At 36.6% G+C, this 25701-nt stretch overlaps 2 protein-coding genes and 1 pseudogene across 3 annotated transcripts; 2 read left to right on the top strand and 1 right to left on the bottom strand.

Moving 5' to 3' along the window:
* The first annotated feature begins 623 nt into the window (after positions 1-623).
* Positions 624-3859, top strand: LOC143593834 (polyol transporter 5-like). The gene is made up of 3 exons (XM_077073327.1): positions 624-854; positions 2089-2451; positions 2547-3859. The coding sequence occupies exons 1-3, from the start codon at positions 704-706 to the stop codon at positions 3584-3586; spliced, it is 1554 nt and encodes a 517-aa protein (XP_076929442.1). The 5' UTR covers positions 624-703; the 3' UTR covers positions 3587-3859.
* A 1081-nt stretch (positions 3860-4940) lies between these two features.
* Positions 4941-7304, bottom strand: LOC143593825 (ras-related protein Rab7-like; annotated as a pseudogene). The gene is made up of 7 exons (XR_013146203.1): positions 7219-7304; positions 6971-6996; positions 6312-6411; positions 5777-5923; positions 5628-5708; positions 5403-5548; positions 4941-5211 (listed from the first exon to the last, which is right to left on the bottom strand). The product of XR_013146203.1 is annotated as a ras-related protein Rab7-like (transcript).
* Positions 7305-11254: 3950 nt separating this feature from the next.
* LOC143593833 (coatomer subunit gamma-like) lies at positions 11255-24584 on the top strand. Its single transcript, XM_077073326.1, has 18 exons — positions 11255-11364; positions 12371-12468; positions 12564-12614; positions 13014-13127; positions 13219-13419; positions 13511-13612; positions 14978-15085; positions 15178-15411; positions 15497-15747; positions 15860-16031; positions 16876-17031; positions 17119-17169; positions 17241-17381; positions 17464-17661; positions 17770-17901; positions 17985-18158; positions 18246-18485; positions 24291-24584. Exons 1-18 carry the CDS (start codon positions 11322-11324, stop codon positions 24480-24482), a joined length of 2658 nt encoding a protein of 885 aa, XP_076929441.1. The 5' UTR covers positions 11255-11321; the 3' UTR covers positions 24483-24584.
* Positions 24585-25701: the final 1117 nt, after the last annotated feature.

The following is a 25701-nucleotide window of genomic DNA, read 5'->3' as shown; positions in this document are numbered from 1 at the left end:
GAATCCGAAATTACTTTCAACACGTACAATATCTATAACACAATAATAATTTACATTGATAAAAATTTCCTCTTCAGTCAAAATTAACTGAAATAAGAGGTCATTTAGTCAACAAGAATTTGCCATACAACTAAATTAAAAAAAAAGGCTTATCTAATAAGTTCAATCAATCAAACCCTGTATATTCCACCTCATAGGCTTATTTAATAAGTATTCTACTTTATTGCATACAGAAGATGTCACATAACCTAGATGTTGCATTTTTAGAAGATAGTGATATTTGGATATTCAAATAGAATTAAAGCACATAAGGTAGAAAAATGATTTACTTTATAAATTTCTTATAATAAAAAGTTAGCATTAATTCCATTATTAGAGGGTTTGTATAGGGTAGGAATGTAGGATGAAAGCTAAAAAGATTCATGTTTAAATATTTATTAAATGATTTTAAAAATCGAAATTAATATGGAAAGATATGATTTCAAAGGGTGACATTTTTATCTCAACTGGCCCGGATGAAGTAGACACATTGGCTTGTGTGTTGGCTGATATAATTGAGGCAGTCCACATACTCTATATCTATGCCATTCTATCTTGTTAACCACAACTCAACAAGAAACACATAACTAAGGTTATGTAATTACATGCCTTGTAACTAACCACCCTTACTCTCTCCCTCTCTTGCCATCACCACACCGTCGCCATGACCGATCAAAAACCGGAAGAAAATGGTGTTTCGAGTCAGTCCAAAGAACTCATCACCGACTTCGACCCACCAAAACCACCAAAGAAGAACAAGTATGCTTTCGCTTGCGCCATGTTGGCTTCCATGACTTCCGTTTTGCTTGGTTATGGTAATCTACCCCCCCCCCCCCCCCACACCCAATTGTTTTCATCTATATTCTTGTTTATATCATAACATGCTAACATATCTTTTAAAAACACCGGTCGACATAATCGAAAGCCTATAATATTAAAGATAAAAAACAATTTACAAATGAGATTTAGTTCTATGATTTTATCCAAAATGAAACATTTAAATGTATACCATACAACCTAAATACCTAACAACTTGTGCTAGTATACAACAACTATATATTTGAAGTGTGTAACAAGTCTGTTGCAAAAATATTTGTAAAATAAAGAACCGTTGATACTAATCCCACACGATAAGTATTTTTGTAGCATGAAACGAAAGTTAGGTGCAAAGATTTATTTGTCATAAGACGTCATTCTAAAAACAATACAATGTTATATATCTTATCTAAACTTGTAAATATAACATACTTATTTAGATATTTAGAACTACAACTTATTAATAAATAATGAATATGAACATGGGTGTGTACGGTTTGGTTCGGTTGTTACCCTCTAACGAATTAACCAGCCGGATTTCGGTTAATCAGTTTGGTTTATTCAGTTAGTTTGTCGGTTTTTGGTTTAGTTAATAACCAAAATCAAATTTAGGCTATAATTTTTACTTAGCAATATATGATATGGTCCTATGGAGATATAGATATAAAAAAATATATGAAATAGAGATATAAAATGTAAAAATATATGAAAATATGTATAGTTTGTTCGGTTAATTTCGATTAACCAGGGCCGTAAACAAGAAACTTATTTTCGGTTAATTACAGTTCGGTTTCATCGTTCTTCGGTTCAGTTCGGTTATTGCACGCAGAATATGTTTAAAAATCTTATGTTCGATTATAATATATCACTTCAATAAACTATTTTAAGTTGGAATGTTTGTGTAATTTCTCTTTTTAAGTTGTTTCTTGTTTCGGCCCTAGCTCTTCGCTAGTTTGCCTTGTTTAATGAAAGTTTTTGTTCGAAAATGGTTATTTTAATCATTATTATTTTTAATTTATATATAAAAAAATTATATTAATTTTGTACAAAAAGTAATACAACTGCAAAAAAATTACAATTAACCGGGTGGTGGTTCATTAACAAATACAAAACCAAAAAAATATGGGTTTTAAAACGAGAAGATCTTAGATTCGAACATAAGATACAACAAAGATTAAAATAAATTCGTCGTAAAAATACATGCTAAAAATAAGTAATTTTGTTTTGTTGTAGATATTGGTGTGATGAGTGGGGCCCAAAAATTCATAGAAAAAGATCTTGATTTGACTAACGGTCAAATCGAGATCCTAGTTGGCATTCTGAACCTGTACTCGTTGGCCGGCTCAGCCGTCGCCGGCAGAACTTCCGACTGGATTGGTCGTCGTTACACCATTGTCTTGGCCGGAGCTATTTTCTTCGTGGGAGCAATCTTGATGGGTTTCGCTACTAACTACGCCTTTCTCATGGTTGGCCGCTTTGTTGCCGGAATTGGCGTCGGATATGCACTTATGATAGCTCCGGTTTACACCGCCGAGGTTTCTCCGGCGTCTGCACGTGGCTTTCTAACCTCCTTTCCCGAAGTCTTCATTAACGCTGGTAAGCTTATATTTTTCATACAGTGTAGTACACGGGTTCTAAAGCTTGTATTTGAAAATTTAATATGGATATGATTATTATAATTTCCTTTATAGGAATATTGCTTGGGTATGTGTCAAATTATGCCTTTTCGAAGCTTCCGCTACACTTGGGATGGCGATTCATGTTAGGAATAGGAGGCGTCCCTTCGATATTCCTAGCATTGGGCGTCCTTGGCATGCCTGAGTCACCTCGGTGGCTCGTCATGCAAGGACGCCTCGGTGATGCCAAACGTGTCCTGGATAAGACTTCCGATAGCTTAGAAGAATCTAAGCTTCGGTTGGCTGACATCAAGGAAGCTGCTGGCATCCCGGAAGATTGTAATGATGATATTGTGCAAGTGTCAAGGCAAAGCCATGGTGAAGGCATATGGAAGGAGTTGTTGGTTCATCCAACGCCCACGGTCCGTCACATATTGTTGGCGGCCGTCGGCATCCATTTTTTCCAACAGGCGACTGGGATTGATGCGGTCGTGTTATACAGCCCGAGAATCTTTGAGAAGGCGGGGATTGTCAATGACACACCGCAACTACTTGCAACAATAGCCGTCGGATTCGTGAAAACAATGTTTATTCTCGTGGCCACGTTTTTCCTAGACAAAGTTGGGCGTCGACCGTTGTTGTTAGCTAGTGTAGCAGGCATGATCGTATCGTTAATGTCCCTCGGGTTTGCATTGACCATCATTGACCACTCGGATCACAAGATCACATGGGCTATAGCACTCTGCATTGCCACGATCCTATCCTATGTCGCTTTTTTTTCGATCGGTATGGGCCCGATCACTTGGGTCTACAGCTCGGAGATCTTTCCATTAAGACTCCGAGCCCAAGGGTGTAGTTTAGCTGTGGCAATGAACAGAGTGGTGAGTGGTACTATTGGAATGACGTTTATATCCTTGTTCGAGGCGATTAGTATTGGCGGGGCCTTCTTTTTATTTTCGGGTATCGCAGTGTTTGGTTTTGTCTTCTTTTATACCTTGTACCCTGAAACACAAGGTAAAAACCTTGAAGAAGTGGAACAAGTGTTTGGGACCTTTTTTAGGTGGAGGTCAAGACAAGCGGAATTGGACAGGAAAAAAGAGATCGCTAAAAACTAAATTTAGAGTTTAAGATCTAGGGTTTTATAAAATGGTACGTTTTTAAAAGAAAAGTAATATAAATGTAATGTCATTTCCGTATACAACTACACGATATAAATGTAGTAATAATAAGAAGAAGAAGGTTTACTTTTTGTTGCCATGTTAGCCTGTTGCAAGTAGTGAATTAAGTCATAGCTAGTCATGGTTCATTTGTTATAAACATTGGCACAAATGTTGTTAACCTTGTATTTTAAAATTTTAATCAAAAGTTATCTTTTAGCCACTAGATTATTACCATATGTTAATATTACTGAGTTTAGTTCATAAGGCTATGTGTAGTAGAATGACTACAAAATGAGGCGTATGTGACGCCCAATCAGCAAAGAGTGAGTTTTTGTTTTAGCCCATATATATATATATATATGCAACTCACATATGAATATAATAATAATAAAGGTAAAGGAAGAGAGGGTGAGAAAAACCCGGCCCCCCCACCCCTCTATCGCCCCTGAAATCGCCGGAGGGGGGGGTGTTGTAGCCCGTCATCGCCTCTTATCGCCCAAACAATTCGTCCACTACGGATGGCATAAGAGATAAGACTTCTCTATCATCCTTGTCAAGGGAAATTTAAGATATTTGGACTCATTCAGACACATTGGGTTCTGAAAAGGCATACTGTTGACTAACAACCTTATATTGACTTACCATTCAAATAAGTGCCACGTGTCACTTCTCATACTACCAGTTGATGTCTCACAAATGAACCTAAAGTCACAGTGTGGACAAGTGACAAGTCTTAGCTACACCGCTTCCACACAAAATATTATGTTATCACTTGCTTCATAACTTAAATGAAATAATAATATTTGAGCTTACCTTTCAAATAAAAGATTTCAATTAGTATATAAATTGTACTTATTTTGACCAAAACTGATTTGTTTCAACCTGCTATCCACTTATGGGAGTTGGTTATAGAGCTTACAAACAATCAACAAACCTATGCATAACCACAACAATATTTGGTAAATTATAAGTTATCTGTTATAGTCTTACAGAACATTTTAACATTAGTTGAATGCATGAATCATGATTTGCATGACCACATTAAACTGTAAAAAAACATGTTTTTTCTTGGTTAAGTTGGTTTCACAACAAATTCACACAACCGTCTTGTGTGTTTATTGCTGCTATAAAAAGAAGCCACGCTTTTTTGGTAACGATAACTATTTAAACCTTCACTTGAACCGCTCTTATTTGAAACCGTATATATACGAATTTGACATCCCACAACCACAAGGCATTTAAGATCAACATCACCCGAGCCAAGCCTAGATGCATAACCAAGTCACTTGGCTGCAACTCTCCTATGGCAGATGCTCAGGCTAAATGCACAAGACAATGCATCACTATAGCTACACTCTTCACATCATAATCGGATGAAATAGATTGCAAGAATATCACACAAAAGAACTTCAAACCAAATTTACAGTCGAACCATCCACACAAATAAACGAACCAAAAGACGTTTGTAGTAAATGGTACAGATACAAAGTTTGTAAAGAATGGTAATCAAACTCTAGCAGTCACATCCAGATGCCCTCTGTTGACTTGTGCTGCCTACGTCAATGGTATCCGGCAAGTATCTTCAAAAGCCACACAACAAAATCATACATATTAGTCAAAACTCATTACTACATAATAATGCTCTTTTTGTTGACATGACATAATTTAGACACAAACATATCTAAGCCGTTTAATAAACAGGTCGTGTTCACCTGTTTAAAAATTAGAATGAGAAATAGATATTTTAAAAAGTTTGCCCGGTTTGACTTACAATTCTTCCTCTTATCCATTCTTCAAAGCATTCTTAGCAATGACTTGAAAAGCTTCTTCAACATTAATCCCCTCCTTTGCAGACGTTTCAAAATAAGGGATATCCCCTTTCGAGGCACACCAAGCCTTAGCCTTTTTCTCAGAAACCTAATTATCATCATACGATAATTTTTAAACATGCAAAATTAACAAATAAAAAACCAGTTTCTCGGTGAAAAACACATACCACTCTACTGTTTCCACCATCTACATCAACCTTGTTACCCAAAACTATAAACGGAAAATTTTCAGGATCCGACGGGCTCGCCTGCAACAAAATTATATCAAGATTTTACATTCATACATTCGAAACTGATTTGCTAATTATTAGCATACCTGAATAAGAAATTCTTGCCTCCAGTTGTTGAGATTATCAAATGATTTTTGCACGTTCACATCATACACAAGAACACAGCAATCTGCACCACGCTAAAAAGCAACTCCAAGGCTCTGAAATCTTTCCTGTCCAGCTGTATCCCAAATCTGCAAAGGCAGAGATTTGACTACATATTTAGGTCAAAGTCAACAGATAATTACCGGTTTACAAAAGGATCTATTTCCATATGACTATCAGTTGCTTATACATATTTACCCCTCTTTTCTCTGTTAGCTATCTAACTTTGACTTTTAAAGTTTTAATGTCAAACAAACCTCTCTGAATTCAATATTGTAAATGACTTTAGTTTCTTAAGAAAAAAAAAGTTCATAATAACATCAAACGGTACAACTAGCATTGTAAATTGTAAAAGAATCGTTGTTAAAATGTGGAATTATAAATAAATTACGGTTTCAACCCGAAACCAACCCGTACAACTTTAGCAAAAACTCAAAACAATGATCAACCTTTATAAATATATAGTTGATGACTAACCTGCAGAGTGAAAAGCCTATTTTCAAATTCCACTTCTTTGGTCAAGAAATCAGCACCGATTGTGGCCTTGTATTGATTGCTAAACTTCTTGTTTACATATCTAAAGTTGAACTTTAAAGACAACATATTCTATGTCCACGTTTTTATTTCATAATTAATATTTTTAGAGTGTTTGAATGAGTGTTTTCAGTAATTACTACCAGTGTTACAAAAACCGGGATCAATTGCCGACTAATCAGTGATTAATCACTAATCGGTACTCTACCCATGCAAGTTCATGTAATCGAAATCGAACCCAAAAAACGGTCCTTTGGTCTTACCCGTTAACACAAGTTTTAAGCATCAACATCGACACGCTTAAGTTTTAAGCAACAAAAGACGATCAAACGAAGGTTCGAAATGCAAAGGTTTGTAAAAAATTCAACAAAAAATGATCAAACGAGGGTTCGATGTGTGCGTATATAAGTTTGAAAAACTACATATAAATATTTCAATCCCATTAATCGCTAGCCAGTACCCCCACCGCCCGACTAGCGCCTATCAATTTTTACAACACATAATCTACTACAAGTCAGAAAATGAGGATCAGATAATAATATTATCAGTTTTCTTAACAGGTAATCATTTAATCTATAGCAATCATAGGTATTAAAGGATACTGATTCATCAAGATGTTTTTCCAACCCTGCATCAAAACCACACAAATTCAGATACTAATAATTAGGGCAAATTGCCAATAACCCAGATTTATAATTGATATAATGATATTCAAAACAGCCCGTAAACCCAAATCAGTTCGATTTTTTAACCAATTTGATCACCACAAGAAATGAATCGAGCTTTGTAGATCAAGATTTATAAGTTTGAGAATAAAACCCTAATAATAATAATAATAATATTAAAGTACGAACCCGCTGTCGCCGAGGATGATGACTTTGAGAAGCGTTCGTCTTCGTGAAGGCATCGTAATTGAATCGAGTTGAAGAAATGAAATTGTAAGCAGTGGCAAATGGTCAGAAGAATATAATATTGAAGTAAATCAGGTTGTCAATAACCCGGTTGGCATGTGAAGGTTATTGAGCGATGATCATTCAGCCTAACTTTTTTTTAATCATCATCTTTGGATTTATTATTATAAGTTTGTTTATTTATTTATTTATTTATTTATTAGGGATATTGGTTTTAAATACTCCCAACTTTGACCCATTGGTAGTTAACACTCTTAACTTACGAAATGTTCCCAACACTCCTAACTTTTAATATGTTTTCTTCTTGCACTCCCGGGGTAACGAAACACTAGCTTCGTTACTGTTTTGGGTAAAAAATATCATTTTTCAAAGTTCAAGGGATAAAATCAAAATTGTGTTTATGGCACAACCCTATTCATAATAATAGAATTATCTATTATTATGATCACGCAATTTCTTCCTCTTTCCTCTAACTCAAGTTCCAGTTTCACAGGTTCACAAGACACAATCTAAGATACTTACTGCCCCTCTACCCCCCCCCCCCCCCGCCCGGGCTAAGCCATATAATGTAACGTTGCTAAGAGTCATATAACATCGCACATCATGAAGACTTAAGAAACCCGCCTCTAATCAAGAGTCAACTTCCTCTATACAAAGAGAGCAGATCAGTGATTTGTCAGTCCCACTTAACCCGTTTCCCGTACCTGACTACACCTCCATACGGTGTTTCAAATACTCCTAACTTTGACCAATTGGTAGATAACACTCTCAACTTACGAAATACTTTCCAACACTCTCAACTTTTAACATATTTTCTTCTGGCACTCTCGGAGTAACGATAATCTAACTTCGTTAGTGTTTGGGGTAAAAAATGTCATTATTTCAAAGTTCAAGTGATAAAATCAAAATTTTAATTTATTATATATTTCACATCCTTCTCCACCCACTCTTTTCTGTCACAACCGCCAATGCAGCCACCAACCACAACCGCCACTGTAGCCACAAACCACCACCACTGGCAACCACCGCCGGCAGCCACCAACCACCGCCACTGTAGCCACAAACCACCACCATTGTACCTAATTTCCAACAAGCCACCCAATTTCAAAATCCAAAAAACAGAGATGATGATGGTGTTTGTGTGTGTGTGTGTGTGGCGGAGATGATGATGGTGGTGCACTAACCGTAAAAGCAAAGAGAAACCCCGGGGTTGTCGGAGATGGTGATAATAGCAGGCGGTGGTAGGGTCTGATAGCGGGGGTTAAGTACGACGGTGGTGGTGACATATTCTTTCGTCGTGGTCTTCGATGGCGGTGGTGGTTGGCAGGGAGGTGGGGTGGCGGTTGTGGAAGGGAAGAGGGGGTGCTGTTGGGTGGAGAATGATGTGAAATATATAATAAATTAAAATTTTGATTTTATCACTTGAACTTTGAAATAATGACATTTTTTACCCCAAACACTAACGAAGTTAGATTCTCGTTACTCCGGGAGTGCCAGAAGAAAATATGTTAAAAGTTGAGAGTGTTGGAAAATATTTCGTAAGTTGAGAGTGTTATCTACCAATGGGTCAAAGTTAGGAGTATTTGAAACACCGTATGGAGGTGTAGTCAGGTACGGGAAACGGGTTAAGTGGGACTGACAAATCACTGATCTGCTCTCTTTGTATATAGGAATTTGACTCTTGATTAGAGGCGGGTTTCTTAAGTCTTCATGATGTGCGATGTTATATGACTCTTAGCAACGTTACATTATATGGCTTAGCCCGGGGAGGGGGGGTAGAGGGGCAGTAAGTATCTTAGATTGTGTCTTGTGAACCTGTGAAACTGGAACTTGAGTTAGAGGAAAGAGGAAGAAATTGCGTGATCATAATAATAGATAATTTTATTATTATGAATAGGGTTGTGCTACACGTATTGTCTTTTTGTCTTCAAGTTTTTAGATTATTACAACTAAAATTGTCCTTTTGTTTTATTTTCACTGGATATAGATAATTCTATTATGTAAGTTTTTTTGTCCCTTAAGACTAAGGCAGTCAATAACTTATGTACGAGTGATTTTAAATTTTCGTCATTGTGTTTGCATGTTCCGTCCTTTAAGTAACGTAATTACAAGTGTTGTCATTTATGTTTTAGATTTTAAACAAGTGTTGTCTTTTTATCTTTACCTCGTTAGTTTCCTTGGTTAAGTTTAAAAATGGGAATTGAACTTGAGGGGCTAGAATCACATAATCATTATCGAATTGATGTTAGTCAGCAACCTTATTATGTTTGCATCCAAAACTTTTTCATGTAGATAACGCGTCATGCCACAACACGTGAGGTACTATTACTAGTTTATAAATAATTAGCTATGTTTACCTTATTTTTTGTCACACACCATTATGGTATTATCTTTTCATATATATATATATAGTATTATCATTTTTACTACGTGCTATTATCAGTTATACTATAGTTGAACTTTGATTTCCTTCTACATTGCCGCATACATATGTAGTCAAGAGCTGAGGGTCTCTCCGAAAGCCACCTCTCTATTTCATTGGATAGAGGTACGGTGTGCCTACATCCCACCCTCCCTATACCCTACTTATAGATTTGCTATTAGTGGAACTTCACTGGGTATGATTGATTGATTAAAATAATTAGCTATATGTATCTTTTTAAAAATAATGAAATTTATGTTTTCTTGGGGGGGTTAAAATATATAATTTTAGGTATTAAAATATAAAACTAAAAAAAAACCTTTCTTCACAATTCTCCTATTCCTTCATCTAATATGAAGATAGCCAACTTTATAGATGCAATTGCCTTTTAAACTAGGTATTGCGAGTACCACCTAATATGAAGCTAGCCAACTTAATAGAGACACTTGTCTTTTAAACCGAGTGTTATGAGTGTGTGGGGGGGGGGGCACCATTACAAACGGGGCACTCCAATGGTGCTCAACATCACCAACCACTTCGATTTTGATCCATTATGAATGACTCATTCAAATATAGCCTATGATTGTAAAATGATTATAACTTGATTTAACTAATACATTCTACTACACATGGTTAAGAGTTTAGTTAGTTAGTACGTGACAATAACATGATAGTACTTTTGGTTAATTAACCTTCTCCATTACACTTGGTCTAAAAATGGAGATCCTATGTTTGTACATATAATTAGTGTAATTAAGAACTCTGGTGACACAAAATGTGCTATTTATGTTTAGATATATATATGTAAATAATGGTTTTGATATTGAACATATACATTGGTGTTGGCCGGATGATTGGTAAGGGTAAATGTTTGTATTTGTACCCGTTTAGAACCCAGGTTGGAATCTCCGATGACCCAAATGTCTGTTTCAAATTTTAAAGTGTGTTATTTATGTTTTTGTGGATTTAATGTTAGAATGAGTTGTCTTTTAACTTTGGTATTCTGGATAGTTGTGTTGTTCAGTTAAACCGACTGAATTTGCATACAATAACCTCATTTTGTTTAGTATCGGTACAGTAACGAAAACTGGCTGAAATTCAATTTTGTTTTTGGTTTTTTAGTTCCGGTACCGTATCGAACGTGACGAAGACCGACTGATATTGTGTAGACTCATCGCCTCAACGCCTGGAATCGACAATGCTCGGGTATTACTAATGTCCGAGCTTTACTGACCGACGCCATTCCATTGATCCACCTCAGTTTTTAAATTGATTTTGTTTTATTTCCTGTTTTAGTTCCGATACCATAATGCATATAACCAAAACTGACCGAATACATGTTCACTTACCGCCTCAAAACCGAGACCCCTAATACTTAGATTTTACCAACGTTTGAGTTTATCGACCTGCTAGACGCAACACATTGGGTAAAACAATAGTTACTACGTAAGTAAGTAGAGTAAAATTACTTTTACCCAATTAGCTGAACGACTAAACATTTGGTTTAATTACGCATCACACGACGGTATATCACTCACTCATACCGACAATATCACTCATACCGACACACCAAGATCTGAATCACCGTTGCAACCAATTAGCTCAAATCCTCCTTCCGTAATGTCTCAGTACGTGAAGAAAGACGATGATCTCGACGAAGAAGGTACTATAACTTATCTAAACCTTTAATTATCACAAATTATTCCGTACTTCTGTCAATTTAGGTTTAGATCTACATTGCTGCTGTTAATTAGGTCGTGAATGTAGTTTCAGTTCAACTGATTTGTTAGGTTTTGGAATTGTTAGGTCAATTGAATCGATCTGATTGCTAGTGTATGATTTACATGATATTTGTTATCATTTTAGATCTGAGTTGTGAGATATTAATGTTATGATGTTAATAATAATAGATCTGGTTTGTGAAATCAGGATTGTAGTATATGGAATATATGTAGGTTATTATGACTTTGAACAGTTTATGAAATTGAAATGTTTTAGTGAAGTATTTTGACACGTCCTTCGTATACTCAATGACTAAATTTCATTTGGTTAATGTTTCTGGCTTTGGAGTATGTATTTTGGTGGTTTCCTGAGAGATGATGGAATGATAGTATAATATGTAGGTTATGGTGATAGAGCAAGGCTATAAGAAGTAGATTTTTCTTAAGAAGTGTAGGAAGTGTGTTTTCAGTTTTTCACCATTAGATCTAATAAAACACACCGCACAATAAACACACTGCTACTAAAATAAAACACACCGCATAATAAACACACTTTCCATATCCACCGTCAGATCAACATATCTAACGCACCAGATTACTTCTTACACTTCTTAGACAAACTCCACTTCTTATTATAACCCTACCGATATACCAGAATTTATAAATTATTATACAGCATTACAGAAATATCAGTATTTAAATTAAACTATTACTGTTTAATGGAGGATAAAATGTAACTGATAAGTGATAACTGATTTGACCTTCTGATTACTGTGCATTTGTTTATTAATGTGAGAATAGGTCGGCTATCTTTTTTGATATTGACTATTTTATATGGACTGATAGAAGATATGTTATTTTTGTTACGTAATACGGTAATAATCACTGTACTTTCGTGTATGCTTGTTGTAATATAATGAAGGTATCTTTGTAATGACTCATGTGCAGCCGAGTATTCTCCCTTTTCTGGAATCGAGAAAGGAGCGGTTCTTCAGGAAGCTAGGTGCTTTAATGATGCTCAGATTGATTCAAGGAGGTGTTCCCAGGTGCTTATTGAGTTATTGTATTTTGACACCTGATCTGTGCTACATGGTTTTTTGATCCAACAGATTATATATCATATTCTTATTTCTGTTGCCAGGTTATTACAAAGCTGCTTTATCTTCTGAATCAAGGGGAAACTTTCACTAAGGTTAGATCATGTTTCATAGACTGTTCACAAAGACAACAGTTAACTTTCATGCAGACATATAAATGGTTTCATTATTTTAGTCCATTCCCTGTAAGAGAGAGTAGCTTCTGGGCTTATTTCCAGTTTTCATATTTTATACATTTTTTATTTATCTTTCGCTTGAAGCAGATAGGCAAGCCTTTATACGCCTGCTTATGAAATTTGTGTTTATGTGTATGTCAGTATGTTTGTTGTTGTATGTGGTTTATAGAAGTGTTCCAAGTCTGCAAGAGTAATTTTCTTTTAAGTTGTGTATATGTTTCACCTTTCACGCGCATAATATTATTTGGGTTGATGCTTTTGATCTTGTTTAACATTGTCTTGATATCCTGCCACCTTATTATTGGTCCATATTTGCAGACTGAAGCTACAGAAGTGTTCTTTTCAGTAACAAAACTTTTCCAAGCTAAAGATCCTGGATTAAGAAGAATGACTTATCTGATTATTAAGGAACTCTCCCCTTCTTCAGATGAGGTTTCAAACAATAATCTTACCCCTTTAATCGTTTTTGAATTTCTTTATCTTCTTATGTTTGATAACATGGTGAATTTCTTATGCACACAAGGTTATTATTGTCACAAGTTCCCTCATGAAAGACATGAATAGCAAGACCGATGTGTACCGTGCAAATGCTATTCGTGTTCTATGTCGCATAACAGATGGAACACTTCTTACTCAAATTGAGAGATACCTAAAACAGGCTATTGTTGATAAAAATCCTGTGGTAGCCAGTGCAGCATTAGTTAGTGGTATCCATTTGCTTCAGGTATAACTTACAGTTTGAATATTTGCATTAGCTTGTCTTATAATTGTGTTAAAAGTTGAAACTCTAATTATGTTATGTCCTTGAATCTTAGACGAACCCGGAGATTGTGAAAAGATGGAGCAATGAGGTACAAGAAGCCGTTCAATCGAGGGCTGCACTTGTACAATTTCATGCACTTGCTTTGCTGCAACAGGTATGACAGTTGATTGTTCCAGATTGTAATCTTTATGTCTCACACGCTCATGAATGATTTGGATGTTCCTAATAAGATAATTTTCATGCTGTCTAGGCCTGTAAACAAACCGAACAAACACGAACGGGGAATGTACATGTTTGTTTGGTTAACTTTAACTGAACAAATGATTGAACACAACACTTAAACGAATAGGGTTTTCTTGTTCATGCTTGTATGCTAAAAAATGAATTTGTTTATGTTCGCTTGTTTATAGTGTAGATGAACGGTTCACAAATGTAAACAAACATAAACAAACGAATATAATTGAACCATGGTTATTAAAAGGGGGCGCTTTTTGCGCTTAAGCGTATTTAAAGCGCCAGGCGCATTAAGTGCGACTAGCATGCAGCAGATATTAAATGCGCAGTCTTATTTTCCCAAACCTCCCATGCGTATTAAATTCTCTTTAATAATTTGTTTCTATTCTCTAGGAGTCCCCTAACACTCCACTATTTAAGGGGTTCCATAATCAAAATATTATATCACACAAAATCATCAAGAACTAGAATTACAAGTTAATTTTGTTCTTATTTCCCTATTTTCGGATTTCTTTCTTTACTATGCACTTTTGTTCTTTGTTTCTTATAATCTTATGTAACTTTAATATTTTTTCAGCACTTTCTTTCTTTACTATGCACTTTTTATATGTTTTGGTTTTTCGTTTTCTAATTATTATGATGTACTTGGTACTACATGTTTTGAATTTTGGATTTTGGTTTTTGGTTGTTTTTATAAACTATTTGAAGAATGAATGTATTTGTTCTTCATAAGATGTTCTATTTAAGTTAAATTTTTTGTTTTTTTAATGTGCGTTTTTTTTAAAATCGGGCGCTTTTTTTGCGCTTATCGCCTGGGCGCTAGACCCAGCCTCAACGCTTTCGAGCGCTTATCGCATTTGATAACTATGAATGAACATAGATGAATAGATATAAACGAACATAACTGAACAAACACAAGGTAAAAGTAAATGTGAATATTAATATGTTGGGCGTAAAAAAGTAATAAAACCAGACTAAATTGTAATGAGTTATTATAATTAAATAAAACTAGACTAAACTGTAATGGGTCTAACAATAAATGAATACATTAACAAAAAAATGTAAACCAGCTTACATAAATGAATGAGCGAGATACGTGTTCATGTTCATTCGTTTATTAGATAAAGAAACATAAATGGATTTCTAGCCGAATGGTTCATTCAGTTCATTTGCAAGCCTAATACTGTCAATCACAAATGTACCTCTTTGGGTTCACTCAGTGTAAAGTGGATATGGAAATATTTGTAGTCACACTATTGCTTAATTAAAACTGGTCTATTTGCAGATAAGACAAAATGACCGGTTAGCTGTGAGCAAATTAGTGACCAGTTTGACAAAGGGTACTGTTCGTTCACCTTTGGCCCAATGCCTATTGATCCGTTACACCAGCCAGGTACTTGTGTTTTTTTGTATTTGTGTGTGTATGTAGGGTTGTTGCTTTTTGTGCAAGAGTTGAATTGCCAACACATAACAACTTTTGTTCAGGTTATTAGGGAGTCAAGCATGAACGGTCAAACTGGAGATCGTCCATTTTATGACTATCTGGAAGGATGTCTTCGCCACAAATCAGAAATGGTCATTTTTGAAGCCGCAACGGCAATAACAGAATTAAGTGGCGTTACAAGCCGAGAATTGACTCCTGCAATTACTGTTCTTCAGCTCTTCTTAAGTTCATCCAAGCCAGTACTTCGGTTTGCTGCTGTCCGAACATTAAACAAGGTTATTTTTTTAACCTGTAAAATGAATCTAACTGTTTTAGTTTCATGATAAATAAATGATATTTAATAGTTGTTATCTTGTTCAGGTGGCAATGACTCATCCAATGGCTGTAACTACTTGTAACATAGATATGGAGAGCTTGATTTCAGATCAAAATAGAAGTATTGCAACTCTTGCTATTACTACACTTCTGAAAACAGGCAATGAATCGGGTGTTGATCGTTTGATGAAACAAATTACCAGCTTCATGTCTGACATTGCTGACGAGTTCAAGATTGTTGTGGTTTATGCAATTAGATCATTGTGTTTAAAGTTCCCACTTAAGTTCAGAACATTGTAAGTGTCTATGACTTTATTCAACTTCATTCCTATTCCTTATAATATTTAAGGTGAGAAGTTAACACATGACTGTTTCCTAGTTTACCTTAATTTTGATTTTGCATTTTAGGATGAATTTCTTGAGCAATATCCTAAGGGAGGAAGGTGGATTTGAGTACAAGAAAGCAATTGTTGATTCGATTGTAACTATCATATCAGATATTCCAGATGCAAAAGAGGCCGGGCTTCTTCACCTGTGTGAATTTATTGAGGACTGTGAATTCACATATCTTTCAACACAGGTCAAACATGATCTTTGTTTTATTTTTCTTGTTAATTTTCTTAAAAGATGGCTATGAATGGGTTGTTTTGGCTTACGTTTAATTTTTATGGCAAATTAGAAAGAAACAGCTTAGAAGTATAAACCGTCAAAAGTCAGCCAACATGACACAAAACTTTCTAAATCACTTCATAAGAAAATAGATTATTATTTAAATACTATTAACTTTATAATCGTATTTCACACACACACACACTCACACACACACACAAGGGACCTGTGCAGAAGACAATTTTTTTGCAAGAATCGAAAGAGCAAAATAATCAATTCATATTTTAAATTATTACAAATTTTGAAAGTACAAGAAAATGGTTAAAATGCAATGTATATTTATCTCTTCAAACATCCTAAGATTAATATAACCAAATTTTGATTATATATATAACTTGCACATGTGTAATCATGTGTAGGTACATTACATAACCTACACATGTTTAGGTAAATGTGTAAAAATGAAAAAAAAACATATGAACCAATTAGTTTAAAGTTTTCTTTATGCGCATAACATAAACTTTTGTATCTAAGAAAAGTGTATAAAAATACGAACCATTGATAGAAAAAAATAAACGAACTAGGTTTGTTCTTTTTGTTCTTGAACAAATCTAGTCTTTTGGAATGAACCTCTCCAGATATATAAAGTAAATTAAGAATTTGTACCGGAAGTGTTTCCGTTCAACCTAACACATACCAAAACTAACCCTTTTGACTAGTTACCTAACCCGCTCATTTTACCACCTCTAAGCATCTTTAGTATTCTAGTATTTTCATCTACCATTTACTAAACTTGTTTACTATGCATACATTAGATTCTCCATTTTCTAGGTATTGAGGGACCAAAGACGTCAGACCCCAGCAAATACATACGGTATATATATAACCGTGTCATACTTGAAAATGCAACTGTTCGAGCCAGTGCAGTGAGCACTTTAGCTAAGTTTGGTGCTATGGTTGACTCATTAAAGGTACGTTAATTTCCATTTCCTTTACAATTTACTAAGACTCAGTGACACAATTCATATTTGACTAAATTAAATTTTACTGTACCGCAGCCACGCATATTTGTTTTGTTGAGGCGCTGTTTATATGATAATGATGATGAGGTCAGTGGTACACTTAGTTTTTATATTCATTTCTAGCACACACATGTTGACCCGTTTGACTTTATATGTAGGTTCGTGACAGGGCTACACTATATTTAAATACAATTGGAGGTGATGGTTCGGTTGTTGAAACAGATAAAGATGTGAAAGGGTTTCTCTTTGGGCCGTTGGATCTGCCACTAGCCAACCTGGAGGCTAGTTTGAAGAATTATGTGGGGCCCGCGCGTGTGATTTTGTTATGATTTTGTCGGCTTTAATTGTCATTTTGTAATCCTTTGTTTGTTGTCAATACAGGAACCATCAGAGGAACCATTTGATATCAATTCTGTACCAAAGGAGGTTAAGGCTCAGCCATTTGCAGAGAAAAAATCTGCTGCTAAAAAGCCTACCGGTCTCGGTGCTCCTCCAGTGGCCCCCACTTCAACTGCTGACAGTTATGAGAAGTTACTATTGTCAATTCCAGAGTTCTCATCGTTTGGAAAGCTTTTCAAGGTTTTTGATAGCAAAATCATTTAATACATACATACACATGCACACATTCGTATACATACACATGTTCTATAAGTTGCATATGTAAATATCTTTCGTTTTTGTAACCAGTCCTCCGCGCCAGTGGAACTCACTGAATCGGAAACCGAGTATGAAGTCAACGTAGTCAAACACATATTCGATCAGCATGTTGTGTTCCAGTACAACTGTACCAATACAATTCCAGAGCAGTTACTAGAAGATGTAAGTTCTCATTTAGTTCAACAGTTTTCATATTTCAAATTAAATACATAAATTTCCAGATTAACAAAATTTCTCGGTTTTAGGTTACCATTGTTGTGGATGCTTCAGAAGCCGAAGAATTTGAAGAAGTGGCACCCAAGCCATTAAAATCATTACCTTATGGTACACCGGGACAAACGTTTGTTGAGTTTGAGAAACCCGAAGGCGTTCCGGCAGTTGGAAAATTCAGTAACGTGTTGAGGTTTATTGTTAAAGAGGTGGTTATAGTTTCTAATGATTTTATTATTTTATATTTAATTAAAAAAATATTTTGATTGTTTAATTTATTTTGATTTAAATTGTAGGTTGATCCCTCAACTGGTGAGGCTGAAGAAGATGGCGTGGAAGATGAATACCAGCTGGAGGAATTTGAGGTTGTTGCAGCTGACTATATGCTTAAAGTTGGGGTTTCAAATTTCAGGAATGCATGGGAAAGTTTGGGCCCAGAGTTTGAGCGGGTCGATGAGTATGGGCTTGGTCCAAGGGAAAGTTTGAAAGAAGCAGTTAGTGCTGTTATTAACCTTCTTGGCATGCAACCTTGTGAGGTAACTTTATTAAAATTTGACATGTTAAATACAACAACAGTCATACCCGGTAAATCCCTCAAATAGCAAAAGCTATTGGTAGGGTCTGGTCAGGGTGTGATGTAGGCAGCCCTTACCCCTATCCATGAGGATAGAGAGCTGCTTCCAGTGTTAGTTAATCTTGAATAAAAAGAATAAATTGAATAAATCATGGGTCAATAAAGAGTATTTCTAGGAGGAGTGATCCTAGGAGCAAGATTAGGTTCTGTTATTATTTAGTCTTTATGGCTGAATATTTTGTGTCTTATTTTTAGCAAATTTCCTTTCTTAGTTACCTAGCCTACCTAATATAAAAGGGGCAGTCCTGCAGCATTGTAATCAACACAAACACAAAAATACTTTTGTTTGCTTTCTTTCAAGCAATAAGAATCGGGCTGTCTGTTTTGTTTTCTCTTGTTCTTGATTTGTGGTTTTGATCCAATTGTCTTCAATTGGCATCAGAGCACCAGGTTAAGAGTGTTCAGTTGCTTGAAGGCTCAGTCTTTTTCGACGGACAGAAGAAGAGAGTATCTCAGAAAGCAACAGAAAAGGCATGGCAAATCCAGCAAACCAAGGAGGACCAAGAGAAGCAATCCATGGAGGACCAAGAGAGCATACCTTGTCATTGCAATGCCCGATTTTGACTCCCTCAAACTACACTATCTGGGCTGTCAAAATCAAGGCTATTTTCAATGTACATGGTGTTTGGGAAGCAATCGAACCAAGGGCTGGAGTCGAGGTTGATCCGAAGAAAAACAGCCTTGCGATTGCATACTTGTATCAAGCAATCCCAGAAGAACTAGTTTTGCAGCTTGCTCATCTTGAGCAGGCAAAACAAGTTTGGGATGCTTTGAAGGCAAGATTCATCGGAGCTGAACGAGTTCAACAAGCCCGTTTGGGGCTGTTAGAAACAGAGTTCGAGGCATTGAAGATGAAGGAAAGTGAATCAATAGAAGACTTTGCTGGAAAATTAGGAGAAATCGTATCTAAAACAAACAGCCTTGGAGGGGAGATGGAAGAAAAGAAACTAGTTCGCAAGTTTCTTGGGGCTGTTCCTGATCGGTTTATACCAATCGTAGCCTCAATCGAACAATTTGCTGATCTGGATACTATGTTATTCCAGGAAGCAATCGGGAGATTGAGAGCCTATGAAGAAAGAATAAAATCAAGTACTAAAGGTGGCGACCAACTCCTATTATCCTATGAAGATTGGCAGAACAGAAACCGCGATCAAAAGGGTTCTGGTCGGGGACGTGGGTCTGCTGGAAGGAGTAATAGAGGCCAAGGGAGAGGCAGAGGTCGATCATCTTCGAATGGTGCGAAAGCTGAAGAACGACAGCATTCAAAGGGGAGGGATAGATCAAACTTGAAATGCTTCCGATGTGATGGGAAGGGCCATTTCTCGTCTGATTGTCCCACAAAACGAAGAGATGAGGCAGCAAATCTTGTACAAGAAGATGGACCAGCACTGTTGATGACAGTTCATTCAGAAAGCAAGAAGGAATTTGTTTTTCTAAATGAAGATAAAGTGATTCCACAGCGGTATGATCAAGAATCAAAGGAAGACCACACATGGTTCCTTGACAATGGTGCAAGCAACCACATGACGGGTAATCGTGCAATCTTTTCCAAACTCAATTTCAACACGGTTGGAAATGTTCGATTTGGAGATGGTTCATACGTGAACATAGAAGGAAAAGGAATGATTATCTTAGCATGCAAGAATGGTGAACAAAAGATTCTTGAAGATGTCTATTACATACCTTATCTAAGAAGTAATATTCTTAGTTTGGGCCAATTTACAGAAATTGGATATTCGGTTCTCATGAAAGATGAGTACTTATGGATGCGAGATGCAGAGGGGAGACTCATCATGAAGGTGCTAAGGTCTTCAAACCGGCTGTACAAGATTGATTTGAAGGTGGCAGATCCGGTTTGTTTGCTGTCAAATTTGAAGGACGAGGTTTGGGTATGGCATGCCCGACTCGGGCATCTCAATTTTGACGCCATAAAGCTGTTAGAAAACAAGAATATGGCAATAGGAGTTCCAAAGATTGAGCACCCAAAACAGGTATGTGATTCTTGTCTTATTGGGAAACAAACTCGAACCCCTTTTCCTAATCAAACAAGTAATAAAGCCAAGAAGCCTCTTGAGCTAATTTATGCAGATGTGTGTGGTCCAATCTCTCCCTCCATAAAAGGTGGAAACCGGTATATGTTTCTAATCGTTGATGATTATAGCCGGTTCATGTGGGCTTATTTAATCAAGACAAAAGATGAAGTCTTTGAATGTTTTAAGAGATTCAAGAATCAAATGGAATTGGAGCTTGAAACAAAAGTTAAGAATTTGAGAACGGATAATGGTGGTGAGTTCGTTTCTCGTGCCTTTGAAGACCTTTGTAATCAAGAGGGGATCACACATCAATTCTCCGCACCATACTCACCACAACAAAATGGTGTGGTGGAGCGTAGAAATAGATCCATTTTGGAGATGACACGGACTATCTTGAAGGCTATGGAACTTCCACAAGATTTATGGGGAGAAGGAATAAGGCACTCTCTCTATATCCTAAATCGAGTTCCTACAAGAGCTTTAAAGGACAAGACACCGTATGAAACTTTAAAGGGCCGAAAACCAAACCTAGATCAACTCAGAATTTTTGGGTGTGTATGTTATGCAAAAATAATGACTACACATCTGAAAAAGCTGGATGATAGAAGCCGAAGACTAGTGCATCTTGGTGTTCAACCAAACACTAAGGCATATCGACTTCTAGATCCAACAACAAATAAGATCTTGGTGAGTAGAGATGTGGTGTTTGAAGAAGATACAAAGTGGGATTGGTCAGAATCATCAAGCAACAGTGCACCAGAAGTTACAGAATTTATTGTGCACACTGATTCTGAAACAGAAGACTTCTCATACTTTGATGCATCTACGGCTGACCTAAACCAGCCATTGGATGATCAGAGTCATGAAGAAAACAATTCTTTTGTTGATTCTTCAACTGGGTCATATTCCAGCAGCCCCATGATGGCAGTAACAGGTAGAGGACCTATCCTACCAAGGGAACCAACTGATAGTGAAGGCGTGGGAGACCCATCTATGGCTGAAGATGAGGTGTTTGATGACACTCCAATTCGGGGTTATAGATCTATTGGTGAAACTTATGAAAACAGCAACATAAGTTTACTCCTAATGGAAAATGAACCCAGAAACTACAATGAAGCTGCAAATAAAAAGGAATGGGAAGTAGCAATGCAGCAAGAATTGAAGTCGATTGAGAAGAATGACACGTGGAAGTTGACTGATCTACCACAAGGTCATAAACCCATCGGTTTGAAATGGGTATTCAAAGTAAAACAAGATGCAAATGGAGCAGTTACAAAACACAAAGCACGCCTGGTCGCAAAGGGGTATGTACAACAGTATGGGGTCGATTTCGAGGAGGTGTTTGCACCGGTTGCAAGAATGGAGACCGTGAGATTGATCCTCGCATTGGCAGCCTACTTTGGGTGGGAAGTACATCATTTGGATGTAAAATCTGCATTCCTCCATGGAGAATTAAAGGAGGAGGTGTATGTAACCCAACCGGAAGGCTTTGTGAAGAAAGGAAAAGAAAACCAAGTCTACAAACTAAGGAAGGCACTCTACGGTTTGAGACAAGCTCCTCGAGCATGGAACACACGCCTAGATAACACCTTAAAGTTGTTGGGTTTCATAAGGTGTAAACATGAGCATGCTGTGTACAAAAGGGTGACAAACAAACAATTGTTAATTGTGGGAGTGTACGTAGACGACATGATTGTCACCGGGGGGAGACAATCAGATATAGCAACTTTCAAGAAGGAAATGGAAGGCCGTTTTGAAATGAGTGATCTAGGATTACTCCAATATTACCTTGGCATCGAGGTAAGCCAAGGAAGTTGTGGCATATCTATAAAACAAGCTGGGTACGCTCGCAAACTACTGAATCTAGCAGGACTTGCAGATTGCAATGCAACAAAGTTTCCTATGGAGCCTGGTTTGAAGCTGTCAAAGAAAGATGTTGGAGCTGAAGTTGATGCAACCGAGTATAGGAAACTGGTGGGGAGTCTTCGGTATTTAACCCACACCAGACCAGACTTGAGCTACTCAGTTGGGTTCGTAAGTCGTTTCATGCAATCGCCACAACAAACACATATGCAAGCTGTCAAACACATTTTAAGATATGTTAAAGGGTCGACTGAACTTGGGATACACTATCCTAAGAATGGCAGCAAGGAAATTCTCGGCTTTAGTGACAGCAGTCACATGACCGATCTAGATGATGGTAAGAGCACAACAGGCCTTGTTTTCTTTTTCAATAATGCACCGGTAGCATGGAACTCTCAGAAACAGAACACTGTAGCTTTATCCTCGTGTGAAGCTGAATTTATGGCAGCCGCTACCGCAACTTGCCAAGCACTTTGGTTGAGAGGCTTACTTGCTGAGATAACAGGCTGGAAGGAAGAAATGGTGACCATGAAAGTTGATAACCAATCCGCCATAGCACTTATGAAGAATCCGGTGTTTTACGGAAGGAGCAAACACATTAACACGCGCTACCATTTCATACGGGAGTGCATTGAGAAAGAGGAGATAAAGGTTGAACACATCAGTGGGAAGTTGCAGAAGGCAGACATTCTTACAAAAGCTTTGCCAAGGCAACAATTTGCTGAAATGAAAGAGCTGTTGGGAATGAAGATTATTCAAGATTAAAGGGGAGATTGTTAGTTAATCTTGAATAAAAAGAATAAATTGAATAAATCATGGGTCAATAAAGAGTATTTCTAGGAGGAGTGATCCTAGGAGCAAGATTAGGTTCTGTTATTATTTAGTCTTTATGGCTGAATATTTTGTGTCTTATTTTTAGCAAATTTCCTTTCTTAGTTACCTAGCCTACCTAATATAAAAGGGGCAGTCCTGCAGCATTGTAATCAACACAAACACAAAAATACTTTTGTTTGCTTTCTTTCAAGCAATAAGAATCGGGCTGTCTGTTTTGTTTTCTCTTGTTCTTGATTTGTGGTTTTGATCCAATTGTCTTCATCCAGAGAGACTCCCGGCTCCAAAAAATTTGACTTGTAGATAACTTTGAAATGTAAGGGAATCGAATGACAATTGACAAGTGTACCGTTCAGCTGGTTGTTCGATTATTTTAGCGAACGGACATGAACAAACATTTTTGTTTATTTAATTAAGCGCGCGGACAAGAATACATGTCTCGTTCAGTCATTTATGATTGTGAACGTTCTCTTATTGAATGTTTGATGGTATTTATACTTTTCTTATTCGTTTGTGCTGATATTAACGAATGAACAAAAATGAACATGAACACGTTCATTTCTTAACGACTGAACACGAACAAGAAACATCGTCTCTGTATGTGTTGGTGTTCGTTCGATTAAAGTTAAACGGACGAACACAAACAAGAAAATCCGTCTCTGTAACTGTTTGTGTTTGTTTGGTTAAAGTTAGATGAACAAATACAGGAAATCTGTCTATGTAAGTGTTTGTGTTCTTTCGGTTAAAATTAAACAAATAAACACGAAAAACAAAATCCATCCTGTAAGCGTTCGTTCGTTTGGTTAAAGTAAACCGAAGGAACATGAACAAGAAAATCTGTCTTGTAAGGGTGGTTGTTCATTCGGTTAAAGTTAAACGAACGAACACGAACAAGAAACTGTTTCTGTAATTGTTCATGCTTGTTTGGTTAAAAACTTAAATGAGTGAACGCTACATGCCTAAATCATTTCATATTTCAGGGCACAGAGGTGGTTGCAGCAAACTCGAGATCACACACGTGTTTGTTATCGGGCGTATACATAGGCAACGTGAAGGTGGCTGTGCGGTTATCATTTGGAGTGGATAGTGCGAAAGAGGTGGCGATGAAACTTGCTGTTAGATCCGAGGATGCAGCCGTAAGTGATGCAATTCATGAGCTAGTAGCCAACTAGTCCTTTATTTGTTTCTATAAAACAGTGTGTCAACATACCTCATTACATTTTGCTTAAAGATATGTACGTATTTGCTTCAACTTCGATTATTGATTATTAAAAGTGTATTTTGAAACTAATAATTCATTTGGGAATGGTTAACAGTGTTAAATGATTTACTAACCGATATGGGTGTTTGTAAACCGTTGAAACTGACCGAACCTTTTAAACTGAAACAAAGCGGCCAGTTTGGTCCAGGATCTAGAAACTTTATTGTTTTTACTATTTTAATCTTCTAATACCCGGTAATGTGTATAAAATATTCATCAATCATTTTTAAAATTTAAAATTTTGATACAATTTTTTTTGAACGTTCAATCAAGAAATATATTAAAAAGTAGAAAGCGAAGATCAACAAGAAGCTAGCCTAGCCAAACTTTGATTTGATGCAAATCAACTTTGATACAAATTAACAACTTTGGGTTTAAAAAGAAACAGAATTTAAATCGCAAAGCCAAAGTGCACGCATATATACATATGAGCAACGTAACGTTGTAGGGTGTACCATCACGCCCTATAACTCCATGTAGGTTTCGCATAACACATTTTACACAATTTCACTACTAACCTTCTGCAAATAGCCAAATATTGCAACCCTCTTTTATGTCTTTTTTTTTTAAATTTGAATTTAATTATTGTGTAGAGGGACCTACATATCTCCCCCTTCACCCTCTTTCATGCCTGTTAAGATGTTTAACGAATTTGGCCTATAACACCTAATCCCAAGGGTGTTGTGGTGTTTTAACGGCCTTTACGATTCCAACTCAGTTTTAGCACCCTGGACGCTAAAGCATACCGTATGACCTAACAAAAATGTCTGAATTTACATGTAAAACTTTATAAAGATGATTTTGGAGAAGTCCATTAACCTGTTTAGGAATATTGTATACTCTAAAATATTAACCCTCGAACAGGGCCGGTCCAGACCCAATCCTGGGCTTGGCGACCATTTAGGGCATGGTTTCGGCGGAGGGCACAAAATTTTTTAAAAGCTTTATACATGTGTATCTATATATAAGTCCTTTAAACATTTTCTTTTTTGAACGGCAAATTAGGATCACTCACGGACTACTGGAGTATCATCGTGTCACCAGCAGAACCACGCGATTATATCCATCTCACTAGGCAATAATGCCTAACCACCAATTCATGAGGAAACCCAATAAATCTTGGGAAAACC

Source organism: Bidens hawaiensis, unplaced genomic scaffold (assembly GCF_021521415.1).
Source record: "Bidens hawaiensis isolate Kalapana, Puna unplaced genomic scaffold, B.hawaiensis_p1.1 tig00042837_1, whole genome shotgun sequence".
In the NCBI taxonomy this organism is placed as follows: Eukaryota; Viridiplantae; Streptophyta; class Magnoliopsida; order Asterales; family Asteraceae; genus Bidens; species Bidens hawaiensis.
Note: the sequence above shows the minus strand (reverse complement) of the source record. Positions and strands in the feature narration are given on the sequence as shown.

Excerpts from the sequence above, each read along its gene's own strand:
- LOC143593833 (XM_077073326.1), top strand. The coding sequence starts at position 11,322 with ATGTCTCAGTACGTGAAGAAAGACGATGATCTCGACGAAGAAG. Across the intron at positions 15,086-15,177 it reads TGATCCGTTACACCAGCCAG|GTTATTAGGGAGTCAAGCAT; the intron begins GTACTTGTGTTT and ends ACTTTTGTTCAG. Across the intron at positions 15,748-15,859 it reads CCACTTAAGTTCAGAACATT|GATGAATTTCTTGAGCAATA; the intron begins GTAAGTGTCTAT and ends TTTGCATTTTAG.
- LOC143593834 (XM_077073327.1), top strand. The coding sequence starts at position 704 with ATGACCGATCAAAAACCGGAAGAAAATGGTGTTTCGAGTCAGTCCAAA. Across the intron at positions 855-2,088 it reads TTCCGTTTTGCTTGGTTATG|ATATTGGTGTGATGAGTGGG; the intron begins GTAATCTACCCC and ends GTTTTGTTGTAG. Across the intron at positions 2,452-2,546 it reads CGAAGTCTTCATTAACGCTG|GAATATTGCTTGGGTATGTG; the intron begins GTAAGCTTATAT and ends TTTCCTTTATAG.